The sequence below is a fragment of the Chiloscyllium plagiosum genome, unplaced genomic scaffold (assembly GCF_037043375.1).
Source record: "Chiloscyllium plagiosum isolate Xiang-an unplaced genomic scaffold, Cpla_swu_hap1 HiC_scaffold_34, whole genome shotgun sequence".
Lineage (NCBI taxonomy): Eukaryota > Metazoa > Chordata > Chondrichthyes > Orectolobiformes > Hemiscylliidae > Chiloscyllium > Chiloscyllium plagiosum.
In genome coordinates, this window is record NW_028270172.1 from 49,360,645 (window position 1) to 49,384,014 (window position 23,370).

Genomic DNA, 23,370 nt, shown 5'->3' on the forward strand with positions numbered 1-23,370 from the left:
CCAGGGTGATAAAGTCAATGACCAGTTTCTAGGTGAGCAGATGAAAGTGTGGGGGAGAAGTGTAGGAAAGATTTTTCTCCGTGTGGTGATGCCTGAAACACACTGCCGCTGGAGGTGGTGGAAGCAGGCACGTTAATACTTAATCTGTATCTTGATAGACCATGAACATGAGGTGAACCGAAAGAACCGTGAACACGGCACATGGGCAATAAGTGGGTTTAAATAAGGATTTGGCGCTGGCTTGGTGGGTCAAAAGGCCTGTTCTTGTATTGTAGTTATAAGTCAATCCCTCAACATATACAGATCTGTAATACACATGATGTAGTAAAGTCTTGTTCATTTCTTTCTTTAACTATTCTTACCATATTGATCCAATTTGGTTTAAAGAATGTAAGATAGAGGAGTAAGCCATTTTACATAAACTCTTGATTCACTGTATTGCCTAAATTAATATGTTAATAACCTAGCATCATTGCTTTCTCGATAGAAAATTTCCTAATGGATGTAAGTTTGCTCACTGAGCGGGAAGGTTTGTTTTCAGACGTTTTGTCACCATACTAGGGAACATCAGTGAGCCTCCCATGAAGCACTAGTATGGCCCGCTTTTTATTTGTGTTTTTGGTTTCCTTGGGTTGGTGATGTCGTCATTTCCTGTGGTGATTCATAATTGCGTGACCCACTGAGTGAAGAAATTCCTCCCTACGTCCATTTTAAATGGAGACCCCTTATTTTTAAATTAATACCCATAGTTTGTTTTTTTTTAATTGAAGGGAACCTTCTCTTGGCATCTACAATTTATCTACTGAGCAGCACGGTGGCTCAGCGGTTAGCACTGCTACCTCACAGCGCCAGGGACCTGGGTTCCATTTCCGCCTCTGTCTATCTGTCTGGAGTTTGCACAAACTCCCCATGTCTGTGTGGGTTTCCTCCAGTTTCCGCCAATAATTCAAAGATGTGCAGGTTAGTTGAATTGGCCATGCTAAATTGCCCATACTGTTCAGGGATATGTAGGGTTAGGTGCATCAGTCAGAGGTAAATGTAGAGTAGTAGGGTAGGGAAGTGGGTCTGGGGGGGTTACTCTTTGGAGGGTCACTGTGGACCTGTTGGGCCAAAGGACCTGTTTCCACACTGTAGGGATTCAATGATTTATGATCATGTAAAGCTGCACAATGGTAACCACCAGTCTAAGTTAAATGCAGACAGTAAGTCACACTACTGTGGCGAGTTGAATATCTTGCATCCTGTGGCAGAGTTTTGAATGCTGCATTAATTCACAATGTGGTGTTCAGACTACAGTTCTTAGATTTCAATTGTGGAGGAGTGAATCTGATTGGGCATAGACCATTGTTTTGATGGAGGTTAAAACATAGAGGATTCATTCTTGAATCGCTTGCAAGATCTTTAGCAATGCTGGTGTCAGCCTAGTGGTTGTGAAAGCTCAATTACTCAGCTCAATAATTACTCATTCTTACCTTTCACATTTAATTGGTAGAATAGTGTTGCAAGCAGAATATGACTTCCTGTCAAATTGCCAGCTTATCCACCTTTTTAAAAAATCCTTAAAACCATCAATCTCTCCTCATAAGCTAACCCCTTCATTCCAGGAATCGGTCTAATGAACCTTATCAGAATTGCTTCCAACCCAACTATTTCATTCTTTTAAATATGGAAAGCAAAATTGTATGCAATACATTAGGTGTGCTTTACCGATTTAATTGTTGTAGCAAGACTTCTCTCCTTTTGAATCTCTTGCAATAAAGGCAACAGACCATTTGGTTACCTACCTTTCCTGTGTCTGCATACTAACAACTTGTTTTATGTCCAAGGACACACTGGTCCCTTTGTATTTTAAGCTTGCGTAGGAGGGAAGGGAAAGCAACAGAGAGGCTGGAGTCAAGTAGAAAGATCAGCAGCACGTGTGCAGAGTTTAAGTTCAAAACAGGCTAGGAAAGAAGCAAAAAGAAATGATAACTTAGGACATATTACTAGAGATGTTGGAAATCATGAGGATAAGATGTTTAGCATTAAGGAGCTTTATCTAAATGCTTATAGTGCTTGTATCAAAGCTGATGATTTAATGGCACAAAGTGTGAATGATTATGATGTAATAGACATCACAGACGTGTTTGCAGGGAGTTCAGGACTGGCAGTTAAACATTCAAGGATTTACAACTTATCGAAAAGATAGGGAGACGGACAAGGTGGTGGGATTGCCTTCTTAGTTAAGAATAAGATCAAATCTATGGCACTGAATGACATAGGGTCAGATGATGTGGAGTCCATGTGGGTGGAGCTGAGGAACCACTAAAAAGGCAATAAAACCATAATGGGAGTTATGTACAGACCTCCCTGCAGTGGTCAGGACCAGGGACGCAAGATGTCCCAGGAAATATAGGGCATGTCAGAATGGCAAGGTCACGGTGATCATGGGGGACTTCAATATGCAGGTGGACTGGGTGAATAATGTTGCTGGTGGATCCAAAGAAAGGGAATTCGTGGAATGCTTACAGGATGGCTTTTAGGAACAGTTTGTGATGGAGTCCACAAGGGAGCAGGCTATTCTGGACTTAGAACTATGTAATGAGCCAGACTTTATAAAAGATCTTAAAGTCAGGGAACACTTAGGAGGCAGCGATCATAATATGGTAGAGTTCAGTCTGGAGTTTGAAAGGGAGAAAGCAAAATTGGATATAGTGGTGTTACAGTTAAATATAATTAGAGTCATGAGAGAGGAACTGATGAAAATTGACTGGAAGCAGAGCAGAGTGGGGAAGATAGTAGAGCAACAATGGCAGGAGTTCTGGACGTAATTGAGGACACCATTACAGAGGTACATCCCAAAGAAAAGATAGATTCGAGGGTTAGACAGCCATGGCTGACAAAGGAAGTCAGGAAATGTATCAAAGAAAGAGAGATCCTGTAAAGTGGCTAAGAGCACTGGGAAATCAAAGTTGGGAAGACTACAAAAACAAACAGGATAACAAAGGGAGAAATAAGGAAGGAGTGGATCAAATATGAAGGTAAGCTTGCCAGTAATATTAGAAATGATATAAAAGTTTCTTTCAATACATAAACAAACGACAGGCAAGAGTAGAAATTGGGCAGTTCCAAATTGATGCAGGAAGGCTAGTGCTGGGAGATAAGGAAATAGCTGAAGAACATAAGTACTTTTGTTAGTCTCCACAGTGGAAGACATGAGTAATATCCCAACAATTAAGGAGGGTCAAGGGGCAGAGTGGAGTATGGTAGCCATTACAAAAGAGGAAGTGCTAGAAAAGCAAAAAGGTCTTAAAAAAAAAAAATTGATAAATCTTCTGGCCCTGATGGGCTACATGCTAGAGTTCTGAGAGAGGTGACTGAGGAAATAGCGGAGGCGCTGACAGTGATCTTTCAAAAATCACGAGTCGGGGAAAGTCCCAGATGATTGGGAAATCGGTGTTGAAAACCTCTTGTTCAAGAAAGGATCAAGACAAAAGATGGAAAATTATAGGCCGATTAGCCTAACATCAGATGTAAGTAAAATCCTAGAATGAGTCCATTTAAGGATGAGGCTTCTAAATTCTTGGAAGTGCAGGGTTGGATTAAACAAGTCAGCATGGATTTAGTGAGGGGGAGGTCATGCCTGACAAACCTGTTGTGATTTTTAACTTGTACACTCCAGTCCAACACCAGCGTCTCCAAATCATGAAATTCCAGTTAGACCACCAAGAAGACTAATTTGCTTGACTGCAATGCAGGGCAAAAGTAATTCAGAAAGAGTTCTGTTTACTGTAATACATTTTAACAAATATTGACAAAGGAAAGGATTCGCTGCACAACGTTTAGATCTCCTATTTAATCATGAGAGTCCGAGTCTTATGGTAGATTTAGGTAGAACTTTGTTACAGCTTCAGATTATCTTCCCAATAAGGTACACAAAATCTTCAGATTGCGTGTAGTTAATACCTAGAATGCACACATTCTCCCTTTGACATTATTGGTCAGCAGCGCTAAGATGACCCTCTGTAATTGCCTTTTTGGTACTGCATCTTAAACCAATGGACAGGCTGGTTCACCCACACATGATGTTTTCAGTCTTTGATGATAAGAGGGGCCACTTCTTTTGCCTGAATCATTTTCTTTTGGTTATTTTTCATACATATGTAGATCTATAGCTACTATGGAATCTATATATAACTATATCTTTGATCTGAAAAAAACCTACTTTTTAATATTGTCACAGATTGATTAAATCATTCAAGAGAAATGACTACTTAGTGTAAAATGTTCTTGTCTATGTAAGAAATTGCAGCTGTGCATTCCATCCCAGCCAGTAACCTTGATTAAACAGTCTTGCTATTGTCCTACTTGTTGAGACTACATTAGGCAAATATTTTCCCATACACTGGAACTACTGTAGCCATGTTCTGAAGAGCTTGTCAGTGGCAGTTGTTGGCCATTTTGTAACAATAGCTTAAACTATATATCTTTAGAAACCTCTTGTGCATATTCATGCTTAACATAAATGGTTTGATACTTGTAACTTTTTTGTAATAATAAATTACATTAATTATTACAAAGAAGCCAACATTCCTAAGATCAAAAATTCACATTTCAGGACTGGTTTAAATTGTCTGTCTTAATTCTTTTTGATTTCCGCATGAGTGCGCTGGGGCAAGCAATGGTCGTTGTTGATTTGATGGTTGATCTTATGGACCTAGGATGTTTTATTTTGTTTGAATCCAGTCTTTTAACCCTTTTTTTTTATGTTTTTGCTCTCTTTTCATCCAGAATAAGAGAGGGGGCAGAGAGAGATTTTCAGTTTTAGGCTCTGAATGATGATCAAAGTTTGGGTAATGATGATGGCTTCCCTGAGCGTGCCACTTTGGCAGTTTGTTACAATTGGAGGGCTGTCTTTGGGCAGTTTTTCTTGTTTCATTATTGCTGCCTGTCCTGTCTGTCTCTCCTTATTTTTTTTTTAAACCCCCTCTCCTCCTCTCTCCCTCTGGCTGCTCCCAAAAGCTCTATTTTTTTGTATGACCAAAAATGGGCAACTAGTGATTCTTCTGTGTTGCAGAGCTTTTCTGCTATTTCACTTTTCATAGCAATCCAAATTCCATTCCAGTCTATACTCCCAAAAGACAAAACTACATGATCATTTTATAGAAGTCATTTTAAAAAGAAACCTGCATTGTAAAACCACCAGAACAATCTGCTTTCACAATGTTGGAGCCCTAGCTTTGGATGGCACGTGGATGTATTGGGGACTTGGAAAGTGGCCCCACATTGCTCAAAAGAAGAAAAAAATCTCTTGACTCTCTTTTTGAGATAATGGGCCCTATTAATGTTCTCATCTTGAAGCAAGACCATGATTAACCCAGATAATTTACCTATGATTTAGATTTTAAATGCTACGTCCTTCGGGAAGTCAATGAGGGTATTTCCACTGTTGTAAGTTGTCAACATATTTTGATTGTGGTACAGTGAAGGTGTATTGATGTGAAATATCTACTATATGATGCCTTGTAACCTCCACTTAACATACACCTTAAATTGCAAATCAAATCTTGTACAGTTAAACAGCACTTGCCAGCTGCAGTGTTTATGCTGGAACAATAAGACACTGCTGTCATTCTGTTTGAACGCATTATAACATGGTGACATAACACAACACAGCAAGAATTTCCAAACTGCTTCAGAAGTGATGTGATTTTGTTAAATCCTACAAACCAGGCTCTGCATAATATCCGGACAGCAGTAATTTTTATTGAAATAGTGTCCTACACAGTAGATGAGAGGTTTGAGCTTGTAATATTAACAAAGAATTTTGGAAGATTAACTGCAGGGAAACTTGTGTGATATATATTTATGCTGGAATACATTGTAAAAAGCCAAGTCAAAGATGTTTATATTTTAACTAGACAGCTATTCCGTGGAGCTAACAGCTTCCTCTGCATCTAAAAGGGTAACATCCAGGAAGTACTGAGACAGCACTGCATACTTGTGCCACACACACTCACTGGCAAGTTCCTACACCACAAGGACTACAGTTGAAGACCGCTCACCGTCAATGTCTTCAGGGCAATTACGGATGGACAATTAATGCTTAATCACCAGTGGCACCCACATCCCACTAATGAATCATTTTTTAAAAAATTAAATAAAATTAGAAGAAAATAAATATCCTAACCCTTAAGCCATTTTACTGGCAATTATTGCATCAAGAGACGATTGATATTTTGACACTCAGCAGTCAGCCAGTATTGAATGAAAAGCAGAAGTACCACAGAAACTCAGCAGTCCTGGCAGCATCAGTGTAGAGAAGAACAGTTGATGTTTCATGTCTGATCAGACTAATTTGGAATTTATGGAAGAGTCCTATTGGACTCTGTTTCTCTTTCCATAGATGCTGCCTGAACTGCTGAATTTTTCCTGCAACTTCTAGAACATAGAATACACCGCAGTACAGGCCCTTTAGCCCTCGATGTTGCGCTGATCCAAGCCCACCTAACCGACACTAGCCCACTATCCTCCAATGCCTATCCAATGCCCGCTTAAATGCCCATAAAGAGGGAGTGTCCACCACTGCTACTGGCAGGGCATTCCATGAGCTCACGACTCGCTGAGTAAAGAACCTACCCCTAACATCTGTCCTATACCTACCACCCCTTAATTTAAAGCTATGCCCCCTCCTAATAGCTGACTCCATATGTGGAAAAAGGTTCTCACGGTCAACCCTATCTAAACCCCTAATCATCTTGTACACCTCTATCAAGTCACCCCTAAACCTTCTTTTCTCCAATGAAAACAACCCCTAGTGCCTCAGCCTTTCCTCATACGATCTTCCTACCATACCAGGCAACATCCTGGTAAACCACCTCTGCACCCGTTCCAGTGCCTCCACATCCTTCCTATAGTATGGCGACCAAAACTGCACACAATACTCCAGATGCGGCCGCACCAGAGACTTGTACAACTGCAACATGACCTCAGGACTCCGGAACTCAATTCCTCTACCAATAAAAGCCAGTACACCATATGCCTTCTTCACCGCACTATTTACCTGGGTGGCAACTTTCAAAGATCTGTGTACATGGACACCAAGATCCCTCTGCTCATCCACACTACCAAGTATCCGACCATTAGCCCAGTACCCCATCTTTTTGTTACTCTTACCAAAGTGAATCACCTCACACTTAGCTACATTGAACTCCATTTGCCACCTTTCTGCCCAGTTCTGCAGCTTATCTATATCCCGCTGTAACCTGCCACATCCTTCCTCACTGTCAACAACTCCGACTTTCGTATCATCCGCAAACTTGCTCACCCAACCTTCTAGCCCCTCCTCCAGGTCATTTATAAAAATGACAAACAGCAATGGTCCCAAAACAGATCCTTGCGGAACACCGCTTGTAAAGGCACTCCAAGATGAACCTTTACCATCAACTACTACCCTCTGTCTTCTTCCAGCCAGCCAATTCCTAATCCAAACCTCCAACTCGCCCTCAATGCCATACCTCCGTATTTTTTGAAGTAGCCTACCATGGGGAACCTTATCAAACGCCTTACTAAAATCCATATACCCCACATCTACTGCTTTCCCCTCGTCCACCTCCTTAGTCACCTTTTCAAAGAATTCAATAAGGTTTGTGAGGCATGACCTGCCCTTCACAAAACCATGCTGACTATCCTTGATCACATTATTCCTATCCAGATGTTCATAAATCCTATCCCTTACAATTCTCTCTAAGACTTTGCCCACAACAGAATTGAGACTCACCGGCCTATAGTTACTAGGGTTATCCCTACTCCCCTTCTTGAACAAGGGAACCACATTTGCTAGCCTCCAGTCTTCTGGCACTACTCCTGTAGACAACGAGGACATCAAAATCAAGGCCAATCTCCTCCCTTGCTTCCCAGAGAATCCTAGGATAAATGCCATCAGGCCCAGGGGACTTATCTATTTTCACCCTTTCCAGAATTTCCAACACCTCTTCCCTACATACCTCAAAGCCATTCATTCTACTTAATTGTGACTCAGTACTTACATCGGCAACAATGTCCTGTTCCTGAGTGAATACTGACAAAAAGTATTCATTCAGTGTCTTCCCCAATCTCTTCAGCCTCCACACGCAACTTCCCACTACTATCCTTGACTGGACCTATTCCTACCCTAGTCCTTCTTTTATTCCTGACATACCTATAGAAAGCCTTTGGGTTTTCCCTAATCCTACCAACTAAGGACCTTTCATGTCCCCTCCTTGCTGCTCTTAGCTCTCTCTTCAGGTCCTTCCTGGCTACCTTATAACTCTCAATCGCCCCAATTTTGCTTAAGATCTCCAGTAGCTGCAATATATTGCTTTTTTTTTCAAATAATTTAAAATAAGATCAACAATGACCATCACTTTACAATGGTCCCATGTTGAAATGAAAAGGAATTGAGACAGACAATTTAAACCAGTTCTGAAATGTGAATTTTTGATCTTAAATGTTGGTTTCCCTGTGTGACTTTTTTATTTACACCTCTCCAGCAGAATAGGAGGCAACAAAGTGGTCTCTGTAAGAAAGGGCTTAGAATTTCCAGTACAGCTCGTTCTGTGATAATGAACGTTTTGTCAACATGTATGTGGTGTATCGCAATTCATGAATGGGGGATACTGTTTCTATGGTGTGAACAGTGTGTTGGCTGTATCATGATTACAACGCCAACACTTTAAGTGTTGTTTCTAAAGCGCAACTTTTCAATATCACGGGTTTCACAACGCAACCATCTTGTTATAGACAAACTGTCTATATTGCAATGACAGGTCACTATTCCCGGAGTGAAATGCTGTGGAAGATTTTCAGTTTTGGAACCCTGTCCTTTTATTGATGTCTTGTCTTGTGCAGACTGTGTGTATGTATATTTGTTAGGTTTTTTTTTGGTAGGAGGAAACTGTAGGGAATAGATAGAACTATTTTCAAATGTGATCTTCAGTTCACATTTTCAGCTTTGATTATCTATTGCTCCAAGAGAATTTTGGCTCTTCAGAGGTTCTGGCAATCGGTCATAATGTGGAATGATAACAAAGTTGTATTTTCCTGCAGAAACTCATTGTGTGCTTTATTATATTCTAAAGGAGGTGAGAGCTGTTCATGTGGCAGTAGCCACTAATCAACAGAAATGTTGCACCATCATTTACACCAGAGGTGCCATTGAACTTTCATTGATCAGGAATTTACATTTGTGTAAATGATAACAAAGGAAAGTGCCTTATGTTATCATTCTTCCCGTACCACTGAGCGTAATGCATTAACCAGTAGGCAAAATATAATGCTATCGTCAGCTCCTATACATACACTGCCTTTCAGTTTCATCTGTTGTTTATGTGGTGCTGTCCTGGTTGACGTCTATCTCTTTCTTTCTTTTCCTTTCTGGCTTCCTATTTCCACATTTGTTTGGGGTTGTTTTATTTTTGAGACCTCCTATAGGTCCATCATAAATCCATCTTCACTCTTAGAATATTTCAGTTATTGGTTAAAATGTACTGTCTGCTTAGAGTCGTAGAGTCATAGAGATGTACAGTATGGAAACAGACCCTTAAGTCCAACCCGTCCATGCTGACCAGATATCCCAACCCAATCTATTCCCACCTGCCAGCACCCGGCCTATATCTCTCCCAACCCTTCCGATACATATACACATCTAAATGCCTCTTAAATGTTGCGATTGTACCAGCTTCCCCCACTTCTTCTGGCAGCTCATTCCATACCCTTACCACCCTCTGTGTGATAACGTTGTCCCTTAGGTCTCTTTTATACCTTTCCCCTCTCGCCCTAAACCTATGCCCTTTAATTCTGGACTCCCTGACCCCAGGGAAAAGACTTTGTCTATTTACCCTATCCAGGCCCCTCATAATTTTGTAAACCTTGATAAGGTCACCCCTCAGCCTCTGACGCTCCAGGGAAAACAGCCACAGCCTGTTCAGCCTCTCCCTATAGCTCAAATCCTCCAATGCTGGCAACATCCTTGTAAATCTTTTCTGAACCCTTTCAAGTTTCACAACATCTTTCCGATAGGAAGGAGACCAGAATTGCACGCAATATTCCAGCCTAACCAATGTCCTGTACAGCCAGAACATGACCTCCCAACTCCTGTACTCAATACTCTGACCAATAAAAGAAAGCATATCAAATGCCGCCTTCACTATCCTATCTACCTGCGACTTCACTTTCAAGGAGCTCTGAACTTGCACTCCAAGGTCTCTTTGTTCAGCAACACTCCCTAGGACCTTACCATTAAGTGTAGGAGTTGTGCTAAGATTTGCTTTCCCAAAATGCAGCACCTCGCATTTATCAGAATTAAACTCCATCTGCCACTTCTCAGCCCACTTGTCCATCTGGTCAAGATCCTGTTGTAATCTGAGGTAACCCTCTTCGTTATCCACTACACCTCCAATTTTGGTGTCATCTGCAACCTTACTAACTGTGCCTCTTCTGCTCGCATCCAAATCATTTATGTAAATGACAAATATTAGAGGACCCTGCACCGATCTTTGTGGCACTCCACTGGTCACAGGCCTCCAGTCTGAAAAACAACCCTCCATCACCAAATGGCTAGTTCTCCCTGTATTCTATGAGATCTAACCTTGCTAATCAGTTTCCCATGGGGAACCTTGTCGAACACCTTACTGAAGTCCATATAGATCACATCTACAGCTCTGCCCTCCTCAATCCTCTTTGAATTTTTTGAAGAAGTAACAATCAAGTTAGTGAGACATGATTTCCCACGCGCACAACCATGTTGACTATCCCTAATCAGTCCTTGTCTTTCCAAATACCTGGAACCCTGAGGGACAGGACGTACCTCCAATAACTTGCCCACCACAGAGGTCAGGCTCACTGGCCTATAGTTCCCTGGCTTGTCCTTTATGACATTTCTTAAACAGTGGCACCACGTTTACCAACCTCCACTCTTCCGGCACCTGACCTGTGATCAATGATACAAATATCTAACAATCGGATGCTTGGACACTTACATTTGGAAGTAGTTGAGCTTACTTTGGAGAGCTTAGTTGGACTGCCAGATTTCTATTCCAGACAAAAAATGCAGCCGCCATGTTGACAATAAGTCCATAAGACGTGGGAAGAGGAGCAGGCCATCTGAGAATTCAAATAGCTGATCTGTTAATCCTAAACACCACTTTACTGCTTTATGCTTTTATAGCTCTAGATTTTCTTACTGATTAGAAATCTATCTCTCGAATATAAATAACAACCCAGCCTTGAAGGGCCTCCATGGTAAAGAATCTCACAGGCACCCTATCCTTGAGAGGAAAATAAATCCTCCTTGTCTCCATCTGAACTAAGTGACACCTTACTTTGAGGTTATGCCTTTTATGGTCTAGACTGTCCCACAAGTGGAAGTAACCTCTCTACATTGACCCTGTGAAGCCTCCTAAGGATCTTATTTGTTTCAACAAGGTGTCCTCTCGTTCATCTAAATTGTCCTTAAGCATTCTGAACTTTTGTTCTCCAATCCAATTTGTAAACACCTTTTGTTAGTCTCAGTTGGAATATTGTGACTAGTTCTGACATCACTTTTCCAGGAAAGTTGATTCAGATGCTGACAGGAATGAGTGGCTTCACTTATGATGAGAAATCAGAAACGTTAGGACAATTCTTCTCTTAAACAAAAAAGGTGAAGCGCTGACTCGTTGGCGATTTTCAAGATGATCGGCTTTGCTAACGTAAAGAGAACAAATGTTTTCTTCAATGAGTTTATCAGTGTACTTCATATTTGTGTATATATTGTATATGATTGTGATTTGGTAAAACTTCAAAGTTTTCACATGACATAAGTTTGTCATTGTTCATTTATTACATTGCAATGAATAGTAACAGACTTCAAGAGGGTAGGCAGACACCTGGTAAATGAAGATTAATGTGAAATTGCAGTTAGAAAAGAAATGGTGGATTGGCTTGAATGTACTTTGGTGTTGCAAAGTAGATACCCTTGAGGAAATAAGGACAGAATCAATTTGGTTAGAGGTAAGGAGGATATGTGCATTCCATAGACCCTCCAATAATGAGGGAGAACAAATCTGGGAGATCACAGTTTTGCAAGAACTGTAAAATGCTGATATTGGCTGATTTTTATCAGTCTGTATTTGGGTAATTACAATAAAGGTAAAAGAGGGAGAGGGATTTCTGAAATGTGTGCCCGAGAATTTCCTTGATTGTGATGTTATTGGCCCTCGTAGGAAGAAGGCATTCCTAGATCTATCACAGGAAATTAGATAGGCCGAATGGACTAAATGTTTGTTGGGCAATATTTGACTAAGAGTTATCATTGTAGTCTAAACCTTATGATACAAATAGAGAAGCAAGGAATATTCCAAAGTAAAACTTCTAAATTGGAATAGAACTACTTGAATAGGGTGAGAGGAAACCTGTCCAGTGTAAATTGGAACAAACGTCTGGCAAGCAAAACACTCGGTGGTCTTTGTGGAGGAGAATCTTTTTGATACTGGATAGATCCCACAAAGGGGAACCAAAGTTAGAGCATCGTGATGAGAGAGATTCACTTTTTCTTTGGTCTGTGATGCATGTCGGATGAATTCTTCAAGTGAGAACCAGAACCAGAATGAGTTCAGTAAATCGAGCGAAGTGAAGAGGAAAATGAGATTGGCGGTTAATGTAAAGGGAACATACTATTTACAGGCCAGTAAAGTATTTATTGCGGTCAAAGTGATTAGAGGTGTTGCATAAGACTGTACTTGATGAGTACATTTTTATCGCTATTAAACAAATGAGGAGGCTGCTGGCAAAATATTGGTGATTTGGAGATGTAGAGATCATGGATTGGGTGAAAATTGACAGGTAGGATTAACTGTGCTTTAACTAAGTCATCTACTCTGGCTTGCATCCTAGATTGCTAAAGGAGTTGAGATGGATACCCTTATTGCAGTAACTAAAACCATACGCTGTTTTTTACGAAAATGCTGGTAATCATACATGTTCCATTGCAGATGAGAACCTGCCATTGAAAGGCAATATTTTTGAATCAACAAATATGCTTTTGTAATCAGATTTTTATTGGATCAATAGGAACAAGAAATAAAATTAGTGAAATGATAACATAGAAATTCAAATGCATGTGCTGTCTACCATGGGATAAGCAGAGCTACAAATGGGAAGTGGGATGGCAAGGGGAATGGAGATTAGAGAGGTGAGAGAAGCTGAGAATAGAAGGGTAAGGAAGAGATGGCAATAATGGGCACCAGTTTGCGTTGATGGCACCAACTCTCTGTTGAAATAAATTTAGCAGGAGGAGCACCGTTTTTATGTAGTTTTAATGTATGCTCCCTGCTCTTGCATTTTATTGACTATATTCATCCAGAGACCCAGGTAATCCTTTGGGGACCTGGGTTTAAATCCTGTCAAAGTATCATGGAATTTGAATCCAATTTTAAAAGAAAATCTGCCATTAAGAATCTAATGAAAACCATGAAACAACTGTCAGTTGTTGTAAAAGCACATCTAGTTAATTAATGTCCTTCAGGGAAGGATATCTGCTCTGGCCTACGTGTGACTCCAGACTTGGCTCTTAATTGCTCTTTGGCCCAGTTAATTCACCTATGAATGATTTTTTTTTAGAAAAATCTTCTGTGCCTATTGTGCTGCTTTCGGGGATCTGTGGGCCTGCACACTGATTTCTCTGTTCATTGTCATGAGGGCTTGATCCTGAGCACAGTGGAATTGTACCAGTAACAACATGTCTGTCCCAAAGGACTCGTTTGATTATTATCCTTTTTGCTTCCTGCACTGAGCCAATTATTTATGCAAGTTTCTGACTTCCCATGAGCTTTTGCTTTTCTGGCCGGTCTGTTTTTGTCAAAAATGTGCTAAACTCCAAATATATTGTATCAACAGGTTACTGTCCTCAATTCCACGTGTAAGCAATTTTTTAAAGAATCAGTTTTAAGTCAAATAGATTCTTTTCTAAACCAATCCAAGTTGATCATCTTTGATCCATATTTTTCTATTTGGTGCTTTATTTTGTCACTTAAAAACTAGAAAGTTACTGGGAGTGCTCCTGTATAGCACTTAACCAATGCCTTTTGGAAGTTCATAAACATCACTTCAATATATTTTTACCCTCAACTACCATCTCTGCTAATTCATCTGAGAGTTAATGAAGTTAATTAAATGCAATTTTCCTTTTTCAAGAGTTCTTATTTCTATTACCCTCCTGGTATTTGAAGTGTTGAATAATCAATGGATTCAATGAAAACTGTTTTTTTCTCTCTCTCTCCACAGATACTGAGGTTCTCCAATACTTTTTGTTTCATTAAAGCTAGCATCTGCTATTTTGTTTTTGAGTATTTAATTCACTGCCACTTCTTTTGCAGGTATATCCATTGAAGAGGTTCTGCTCTTCTCTCTGACAGGATTTCTATTTCACACTTTTTTTTCTTTTCAGTTTATTCATCTTCATTGTTTTCTATTTTACCTCTTAGTGTTTTGTAAGGTGTTGAGGAGTCATTGAATTCAATATTAAATTATGTTGCTTTCTACCAAGAACTTGCCAGATTTGCTGAGTTTTTCTAATACTTTGTTTTATTTAATGCCTTTACCAAATCTGTGCTCTTGTTTCTTAATTTATATCTGTCCAAAGTGACACTCACTGGGGGGGAAACAGCTTCGAGAGCTTTAGTCTTCAATTGTGGAGATTTTCTTTGTAAGTCCTTTTGAGATCTCCAATCCTCCGGTGACATCCCTGTTCAAAAAAGAAAATTAGAAGATTTTAGCTAGTGCTTCTACGATTTCCATCTTTAACCTTTTCATGTTGGATCCATCACACCTGGTCCTGGTGTTGTATCCTATTTAAGTCCAGACTGTTGGTCATATTGATGGCAAATCCTGGTTTTATTCTTACAGATACTCGTTTTCTGTTACCAGAAATGCTTTGTTTAGCTCACCATTATCTATTCATTTTTTTAAATGTTAATGATTTGCTTCTTGTGAAGTAATTGTTCTTTTTTTAATTTTGTTTAGGTGCAGCAGTGGCTGGTGTATACAGGGTAGCAGGCAAAACGATGGCTCCGCTTGAGGCTCTGGTATTTGGTGCTGGACAGACAGTTCTCACAGTTGTCATCTCATTCTCGAGGATTCTAGCCACACTATGAGGGCAGATTTCATTTAAGCTAAGCAGTACTGTTGGAGCTCTCCATGTGGGGAATGTTTGAGGAAAAACCAGCTTACAGAATTGAATGCCAACCTGTAAGGTCATGAAGTTGTATGTGATCTCCAGGCCAGTAGGGGAAGGCTGTTTGGATCTCTAGTATGGCGCCACACGTGCTTTTTTTCCCAGAAAGGAGGGCATGAAGATGATTATGGGATCAGTGAAGGCTCACAAGCAAAACATTTTCTACAGTTACCATTAATTGTTAATGGTGGCAGATGCACACAACTGTAAATGCACTCCAATATAAACTGCAGGGAGAGTGTCAGTATTACATGTGCCAAACTTGGAAGTTTTTAAACATTAATTTGAAAATGTGAACTATGATATCCAGGTAAAAAGTGGGCTCTGGGGAGATGTTTACTACTGTACATAAGTAAGATTATTATAAGAATTAGACATGGTGTTTCTTGTTCATCCTTTTCTCCCACAAACCTGAGGATATTGTGTTTGTATTTGTGTTGTAATGATAGAAAAGCCCTAACAGATGACGAGGTTTAAATACCGCCATTAGTGATGAGCATTAGCGCATTGCCATTTTAACTTTTTGTAATGACCAATCTTGCTTTTGTTCATCACTGCGGCTTCCTCAAACAGTGCAGACTATTCAACTATTAATTTTTTGGAAAGTAATCATAATACCAGTAAACTATTCACTCGACTGAAACTTAGTATTGCTGCTTGTGCATGTCACCTTTTTAGCCAATATGATTGTGCACAAGCTAGCTTTTAGCAGTGTGCATGCCAGCAGCAAAAAAATAATGAACCATTGTTCACTCAGTTTACACTTCTTAATATGCACAGGAAAATTATGGTTGAGTATTTCTGAGTAATCCTGTGAAATTCATACATATCTATCATTTCCACTTCTTTCACCCAACTATGCTGCGTGGAGTTTTTTTTGTGTGGTTCAAATGGATGCACAGTGGTTTACAGGGTCAGTTTTCTAGGCAGGTCTGAGTTGCTGTGCAGTAGTTTACACGGCTTGCCTTCCCAACAAACTCCCATTCAAATTTTGATTTGCATGCTCCTCTAACTCCTCTCACCTGTTACAGCTGGGAATACTCGCGCTTGATTATAAAGTGGAAGTTGCAAACCTTGATGTTGAACACCATGGTATACTTGAAGCATGTCTGTTGTGCACATTCTTTTGGATTTACATTACTGTAGTAAATTATGTGGCTGAAAATGCTCAGACACTGCTGTTATAGAGGTAGCTTTAGAGCTGATTAAAATGTTATGTTTGATGGTATGAGAGATGGGCATTACCGTATATTGAATGCATTGAACGTTTTGATTTATTTGTAACATTGAAACTGGGACTGTAACCAAAGATTTGTAAACCAGGTGTTGGGGTGTTGCCCATTCTGCTGCTAATTTGTCACTCTTTTTGTTTAAATTGAGTAAATTTCTTTTTTGTGAATCATTTTGAAACGTAAACATTTACATTGCTGGAGGCAATGGTTCTGGAAAGATTAAGATCCAAGTTTGGCTCCAGACTTATTTTTAATTTTGCTTTATGAACTAAATATACTCCATGGACATCAAGACTTCAGGCTTGGTTCATTTTAATATTTTTTTAAAAATCATGTGTCCCTAATATACACAGTACAAATTTCTAAAGGCCTCCGAAAGGGCTCAATGTCTATCACGATTTGAAGAAATGCATTCAATGGACAAGTTTAAAATTTATCCGATGACTTGTGATAATCTGGTAACTATCCCTTTTAAATCTTGTTTAACTCCCACAGACACTGCAGACTATGTTCACATATATCTGCTGTATAAACTATTCTAGTTTATCAAAAAATGAAACTTTATTTTTTTTCTGCAAGCCATCCTCCATATACCATTCTGAGGGATGCAATCACAAAGAATAGTTTGCCTTTTTAAAAATATTATAGCTTTCAACTGTTGGTGTAACATCAAAAACATAATTTTTGAATATACATGGGTGGAGTGTAATGCAAGTGCTATGTTAACCTGGAACATTTTGTAGCTGTCTCCTTTGGATCAACTTAGTAAACAAAAGTTCCCTTCGTTTTACTCTCGATGGCAAACTATAAGCAAAATATGAGTAGAGGACTGAAAAACCAAGGAATATCTGAAAGCCAGAGGGTATTTGTTTAAATCTGTCAACGGCCATTTCCTTAAATGGTTCGTTTTAGTAAACTATGCAAGTTTAGAAGTATGTTTTCAGGAGAAAGGACTGGGATGGATAAAAGAATCATTGCCTGATTGCAAAATACACCCTAAATCTATCCAGTTGATGTCCATAATTTTGATCTATACAATCATGTTTCAGAAAGTTCCATCTCATCATACATGTTCTATTTGACTCATTCTATGAGGAATGAAGATCTACAGTTTGCCAAAAGCTGCAGACAGATTGGAAAGTATTTAAGCCTGTGAAATTCCATGTGTGCTCCTAACCTTCTGCTACAGCTGTTAAATCATTAGATAAAATGAGCCCTTCAGATCCACGTAGAATTGTCCCTACTTCCAAGTCACTACCATCAATATAGTTTTTGTTCTGGTTACCTGCTTACAGTATAAAGGCTTTAATGATAGCCTTGGTGGTGGTACTGATGGTGGAATTTCAATTTAATACATATCTGGAATTAAAAGCCTAATGATGACTAAGAACGCACTGTCAATTGTCAGGAAAACTCATCTAATTCACTAATGTCCTTTTCGAGAAAGAAACCCAGCATTTCATGATCTGGGCAATGTGGATGACTGGTAACTGCCTTTTGGCCAGTGACCCCAACAACCAATGAATGAATGAATTTTTTTTTTTAAAAATGAGCCAAAACTGATAAGAATTTAATCTTTGACATTTCTTTTCAGAACTATTTGAATGATTAATGAATACAACGAAAGAATGTTAGTTTATGGGTTGACAAATATGGTATACTCTAACAGCTGGGTTATTTAGCATTTATCTTATGTTCCTTTTGACTCATGCATGACGTTATTTTTCTGCCTATGTTAGGAATACCCCAATTGTGTATGTTAACATTCTGGAGTGAAGTTCTGCTGGTCAATGTCAATGCCTCAGACTCTGCATTAACATCTCCACTATAAACTTTCTTATGAATACTTTACCTTTTTATTGATCCAATAGCTAAATCTCTCTGAAGAAAAATCTAACCTATATTTTTATACTTCATTTAAAGATCAGTATTTATTATTGTAGTTCTAAGTAAATGCCAGGATTTTAAAAACTTTTTCCAGCACTGTGCTCTTTAATTGCTAGATAGCAAGATGCAGTGCTAGTCCAGTAAACTTACTGGTTCTTTATTTTGAATCTACAATAAATCACCTGCCTGCTACAGCCTTAAATTTCATCTCCACCTGGTCTTTATTCTTGTTACCAATACCAAGAGCATGTTGAATGCTCCTGGTGTGTTTCAAGTCTTATCAGTTATCCATTACAAACTTGGTTGGAAAAGGCTGAGTTCAGTCAAATTAGCTGTCTAAGCTGTCTTTTGTATATCTCAAACTATTTTAAAAATGAGAACTGTCTCTGTCAAACACAGTATTCTAGGTTAAAATGTGAATTCACATGCAAACTGGAAGTTATAAAATTGTATCAGTGGGATTTACTGTTCTTGAGCACTGGGCACTTTTTTTTTCCCCATTATCATCTGCACAGTTTGGAAAACTGGTGACCAGAAACCCATAACTGTACTTGTCTTAATGATAACCTAAAGCCACTATGGTATCTCGGTCTGTAAGAACATTGTGCCATGTGAGTCTAATCCAAGGAGGGCTGTGTATTGGTTCAACTTTGTCTGAATTTCAAACTGTAGAGAATTCCACTATTTGGTACAGAGAAGGCAGTAAAACCTATTTCAAGTACTTTATTATTGTTTGGTGTAAAGGTTGGGAGATATGCAAATTAGTGTTGTCAAGTCTGCTTAAACATGATGGCCTAGACTTCCATCTCTATATTTAAATTGCTTGAGTAAAATGATTTTGAGTGATATTTATTTGGATCTTGCTGATTTGATTTCCTTAATGTCCTCATAATTGGCATTAGTCTGAAAAGACTCCACTTTTAAGATACTATAACATTAAAATTTAGATCAGCTTGACTTTTTTTGGATTTCTATTGATGGTAGTGTGGATGCAGATGTGTATTTGACCTGTGCCATACTTGACACTGAAAATAATATACTGCTGTAAAAGGCCTAGATTTTTTTTTTCCTCTTACAGAATGTCATTCATTTTAAATGGATTTATACAGTCAGTTTTAGATTTGGAAAATCTAGTCTAAAATGTTTGTTGTTTCTTTGGGTCTGGGAACACTTGTTGGTCAGTAAAGTTTACTTGATTGTTTGTTTGTTTGTTTGTTTGTTTGTTTTTTTTTTACCCCGTATCTGATATATTGGTGACAAAAAAGAGAATTGAGGTTTTGCACAGGCTCTAATTTTCAGTCAAGAAATTGGTAACTCTTTTTGTGTGAAAGTGCTGAATTATTTCATTTTTTTTTAAAAAGAGCAGGTGCTGTAAAATTGTTTAAATCACGAGTTCTGCTGATTTCTCCAAAGAAGAAGCACAGTGCTTAAACTGGACGATAGCTCCTTAACAGGGCTGAAAGGAATGCTTGGCCCTGGTAAAGAGGAACATTTCTGATGCAATCACCTCCTTCTAGACAACAAAACTTGTGCATTTCTGTTGTTCTAGAGCACAATTATTCTTTCTTTTAGTTAAACATTTTATGGTTAAATACATTATTTTGGCTACCTCGTTATTATCTTTAGCTATCTAAAACAAAATTTCAGACAACTGTGGTAAGGTTAAGATTAGCAAGTTTTGAGAAGATTTTGTAGCTCAGGTTAAGGTTCTGGATGTAGCCTTGCTCGCTGAGCTCGAAGGTTCATTTTTAGACCCCTTGGCATCATGGTAGCCCACAAACCCACCAACACATTAAAACAGCAGCTAATGAACTTGAAAGACCTTATTCAGACAACAAGGAAAACTAATGTCATTTGCAAAATACCTTGCAAGGACTGTAACAAATGCTACATTGGACAAACAGGCCACCAGGATACATGAACACCAACCAGCCACAAAATGACATTACCCCCTCACTAGTATCCTCCCATTCAGATAAGGAAGGACACCCCTTCGACTGGGACAACACATCCATCCGAGGACAAGCCAAACAAAGACATGCATGAGAATTCCTAGAAGCATGGCATTCCAACAGGAAATCTATCAACAAACACATTGACTTGGATCCCATTTACCACCCTCTGAGAAAAAGACCAGGAAATGAAATCGCCAACCCAAGGAAACCCAAACATATAAATAGAAAGCAGGAAACACCAGTTTTGCTTTGTCCAGAGGCTCATTGAAGATGTTACCTAGTATGGTGATGAAACGTCTGAAAATGAACCTTTCAGCTCAGCAAGCAAACCTACATCCAAGATTAAGATTAGTGGCATGTGGAATGAACTCTTAAATGCATTGTTTAAAATGTATTCAACTAAAAATTGTCACTTAATGCACTGCATTTTCCCCCTTCCTGAAAATTGTTTAGTTGTTTTTAATGTTTTAGGCATTCCTGTTCTACAATTAATTAAATGGGTTTACTTCCAAGACATTGCCTTTTGTTTCCTTCAGCCAACACTGAGAGTTTAGAACTTTAAAAATGGATATTTAGCACAGTTTAACCGACTAAAACTAAAAGCTCAGTGACTGGCAGGATTTTCTCGACAGTATATGCTTGTAATTTCATGCAATTATATAATATTTTTGTCAACATGCTGGAATCTCTTTCAGCCAAACTTTTCTTATTCCAAATCATTCAAACAAAATCCAGTGTGAAAAAATTCCCAGGAAACTTTTTTTTTAAACCAGCTGCAACTTCAAGCACGGCCCTGCAGCTGATGAGCTTGTTAAATGTATACAAACATTTCTTGCAATAGAAAGCAACCTGCTATAATGTTTTAAAGTCAACTGTACAGACAAACCGTGTCAGTTGTATTGAAACTGAGCAATATTTTTAATGCATTGTAAAAACAAAATCCAAAAATGTCTATTCTGATGAGCCACTTTTTTCTTAAAGTACAACATTATGTGCCCACGACTACAGCAATAAATCTTTATAACTCATTGCTCATTATAGTTCAGATGAGATCTGATTTAAGTTTTTTTTTGTACAACTGAAGAATAAATTCTCCACTTTGAAATTCAGCTATTTTTGTTTCTGGTAATTCATGCATATAATATGTTTAATTGAACCAAAATTGCTCTTGCGATGTCCACGTTGCAGGTGAGGTCAGTATTTCTGCCCATCTCTCTAATAGCCCAGCATCTGTCTCAACGGTGAAGGAATACAATGTGGTTCAAGTTGGGATGATGTGTAGCTTGGAGTGGATCATCTGGGTGCTAACATTTCCACACTTCCTTGCTCTTCTTCGTGATGAGGTCAAGTTTTAACTGCTGTTGAAAGAGCTATGACTTTGTTTTGTTTGTTGTAGTACATCTTTCTGATGATGCACACTGCTGTCACTTGATGCTCGTGGCGGAGAGCACAAATGTTTAAGGTGGTGGGGAAGGTGCTGATCAAGTGGGTGGATTAGTTTGGGATAGGTTTGAACATCTCTAGTATTATTAAAGTTACGTCTATCCTGACAAGGAAAGTATATTTGTAGATGGTTGACAGACTTTGGAAATTCAGCAGGCGAGTTTATTGCTACAGGATTCCTAGCCTATGATTTGTTTTTGTAACCACAATATTTGTGGTTATTTCAGTTAAATTTCTGCTTAGTGGCAATCTCATCTCTTGGTAATCGAGGGGTCAATGATGATAATGCTTTGAAGTTTAAAGGAGATGGTTAGCTTTTCTCAGGTAGTGATAATCATTGCCTGATGGCTTTGCACATTTACTCACTACCTATTATCAGCATAAGCCTCAATTTTCTCCAGGTCTTGTTGTATATGCGCACGTATTAGTGTCTGAGGAATTGCAAATGGTACTGAACAATGTGTGATCATCAGAACATTCTGAACATTTGTTAGAGGGAAGTCATTGAATCAGCTAAAGATGGTTGGACCTAAGAAACTCCTGCAGTTATTCCTAGGTTTCTTTAATTGCCCTTCAAAACTTTTGATTATTTTTGCTGTGACGGTGTATATTGGCACCTCTTTTGGTCAAATATAATTCCTCACTTTACACAATTAAAAGAATATTCCATTTTGCTGTCTATTCCTGAAAATGTAGGGTGTAGGTTTGCTTGCTGAGCTGTAGGTTTGATATCCAGACGTTTCATTACCTGGCTAGGTAACATCATCAGTGGCGACCTCCAAGTGAAGCAAAGCTGTTGTCTCCTGCATTCTATTTATATGTTTGTCCTGGATGGGGTTCCTGGGGTTTGTGGTGATGTCATTTCCTGTTCGTATTCTGTGGGGTTGATAGATGGTATCTAGATCGGTGTGTTTGTTTATGGCGTTGTGGTTGGAGTGCCAGGCCTCTAGGAATTCTCTGGCATGTCTTTGCTTAGCCTGTCCCAGGATAGATGTGTTGTCCCAGTCGAATTGGTGGTTTTTTTAATCCATGTGTAGGACTATGAGGAGAGAGGATCGTGTCTTTTTGTGGCTAGCTGGTGTTAGTGTATCCTGGTGGCTAACTTTCTTCCTGTTTGTCGGAACACCTATTCCAACGAGCCACCACACACTGCAGCACAGGCGAACTTCGGAAAACAGAGGACAACCATATATACAACATATTCAAGAAGAATGGATACTCAAAATACAGTGCACAGATTCCTCAAGAACAAGCCACGACGAGCAGACCAAACACAGCCAGAAACCCTAACCACCTTACCATACATCAAAGAAGTTTCAGAAATGACAGCCAGACTACCAAGACCCCTCGGAATCCTAGTAGCACACAAACCCACCAACACTCTCAAACAAAAACTAACAAACTTGAAAGACCCAGTATAACCCATGGACAAAACCAACGTCATCTACAAAGTTCCATGCAAGGACTGCCACAAACACCACGTAGGACAAACAGGAAGAAAGTTAGCCACCAAGATACACGAACACCAGCTAGCCACAAAAAGACACCACCCTCTCTCCCTCGTAGTCCTACACATGGATGAAAAAAACCACCATTTCGACTGGGACAGGCTAAGCAAAGACAT

The 23,370-nt window shown here is 39.1% G+C and overlaps 2 protein-coding genes across 2 annotated transcripts in view; one reads left to right on the plus strand and one right to left on the minus strand.

Annotated features, from left to right (window-relative positions):
- The window catches only part of tmem170b (transmembrane protein 170B), a 76,190-nt gene extending 52,909 nt beyond the window's left edge, over positions 1–23,281 (plus strand). Inside the window, exon 3 of the mRNA XM_043719032.2 lies at positions 15,019–23,281. Within this exon, the coding sequence (XP_043574967.2) occupies positions 15,019–15,149 (131 nt within the window). The 3' untranslated portion in view covers positions 15,150–23,281. The remainder of the gene's footprint in view (positions 1–15,018) is intronic.
- The window catches only part of LOC122564320 (androgen-dependent TFPI-regulating protein-like), a 225,223-nt gene continuing 216,480 nt past the window's right edge, over positions 14,628–23,370 (minus strand). Inside the window, exon 5 of the mRNA XM_087978660.1 lies at positions 14,628–14,740. Within this exon, the coding sequence (XP_087834786.1) occupies positions 14,674–14,740 (67 nt within the window). The 3' untranslated portion in view covers positions 14,628–14,673. The remainder of the gene's footprint in view (positions 14,741–23,370) is intronic.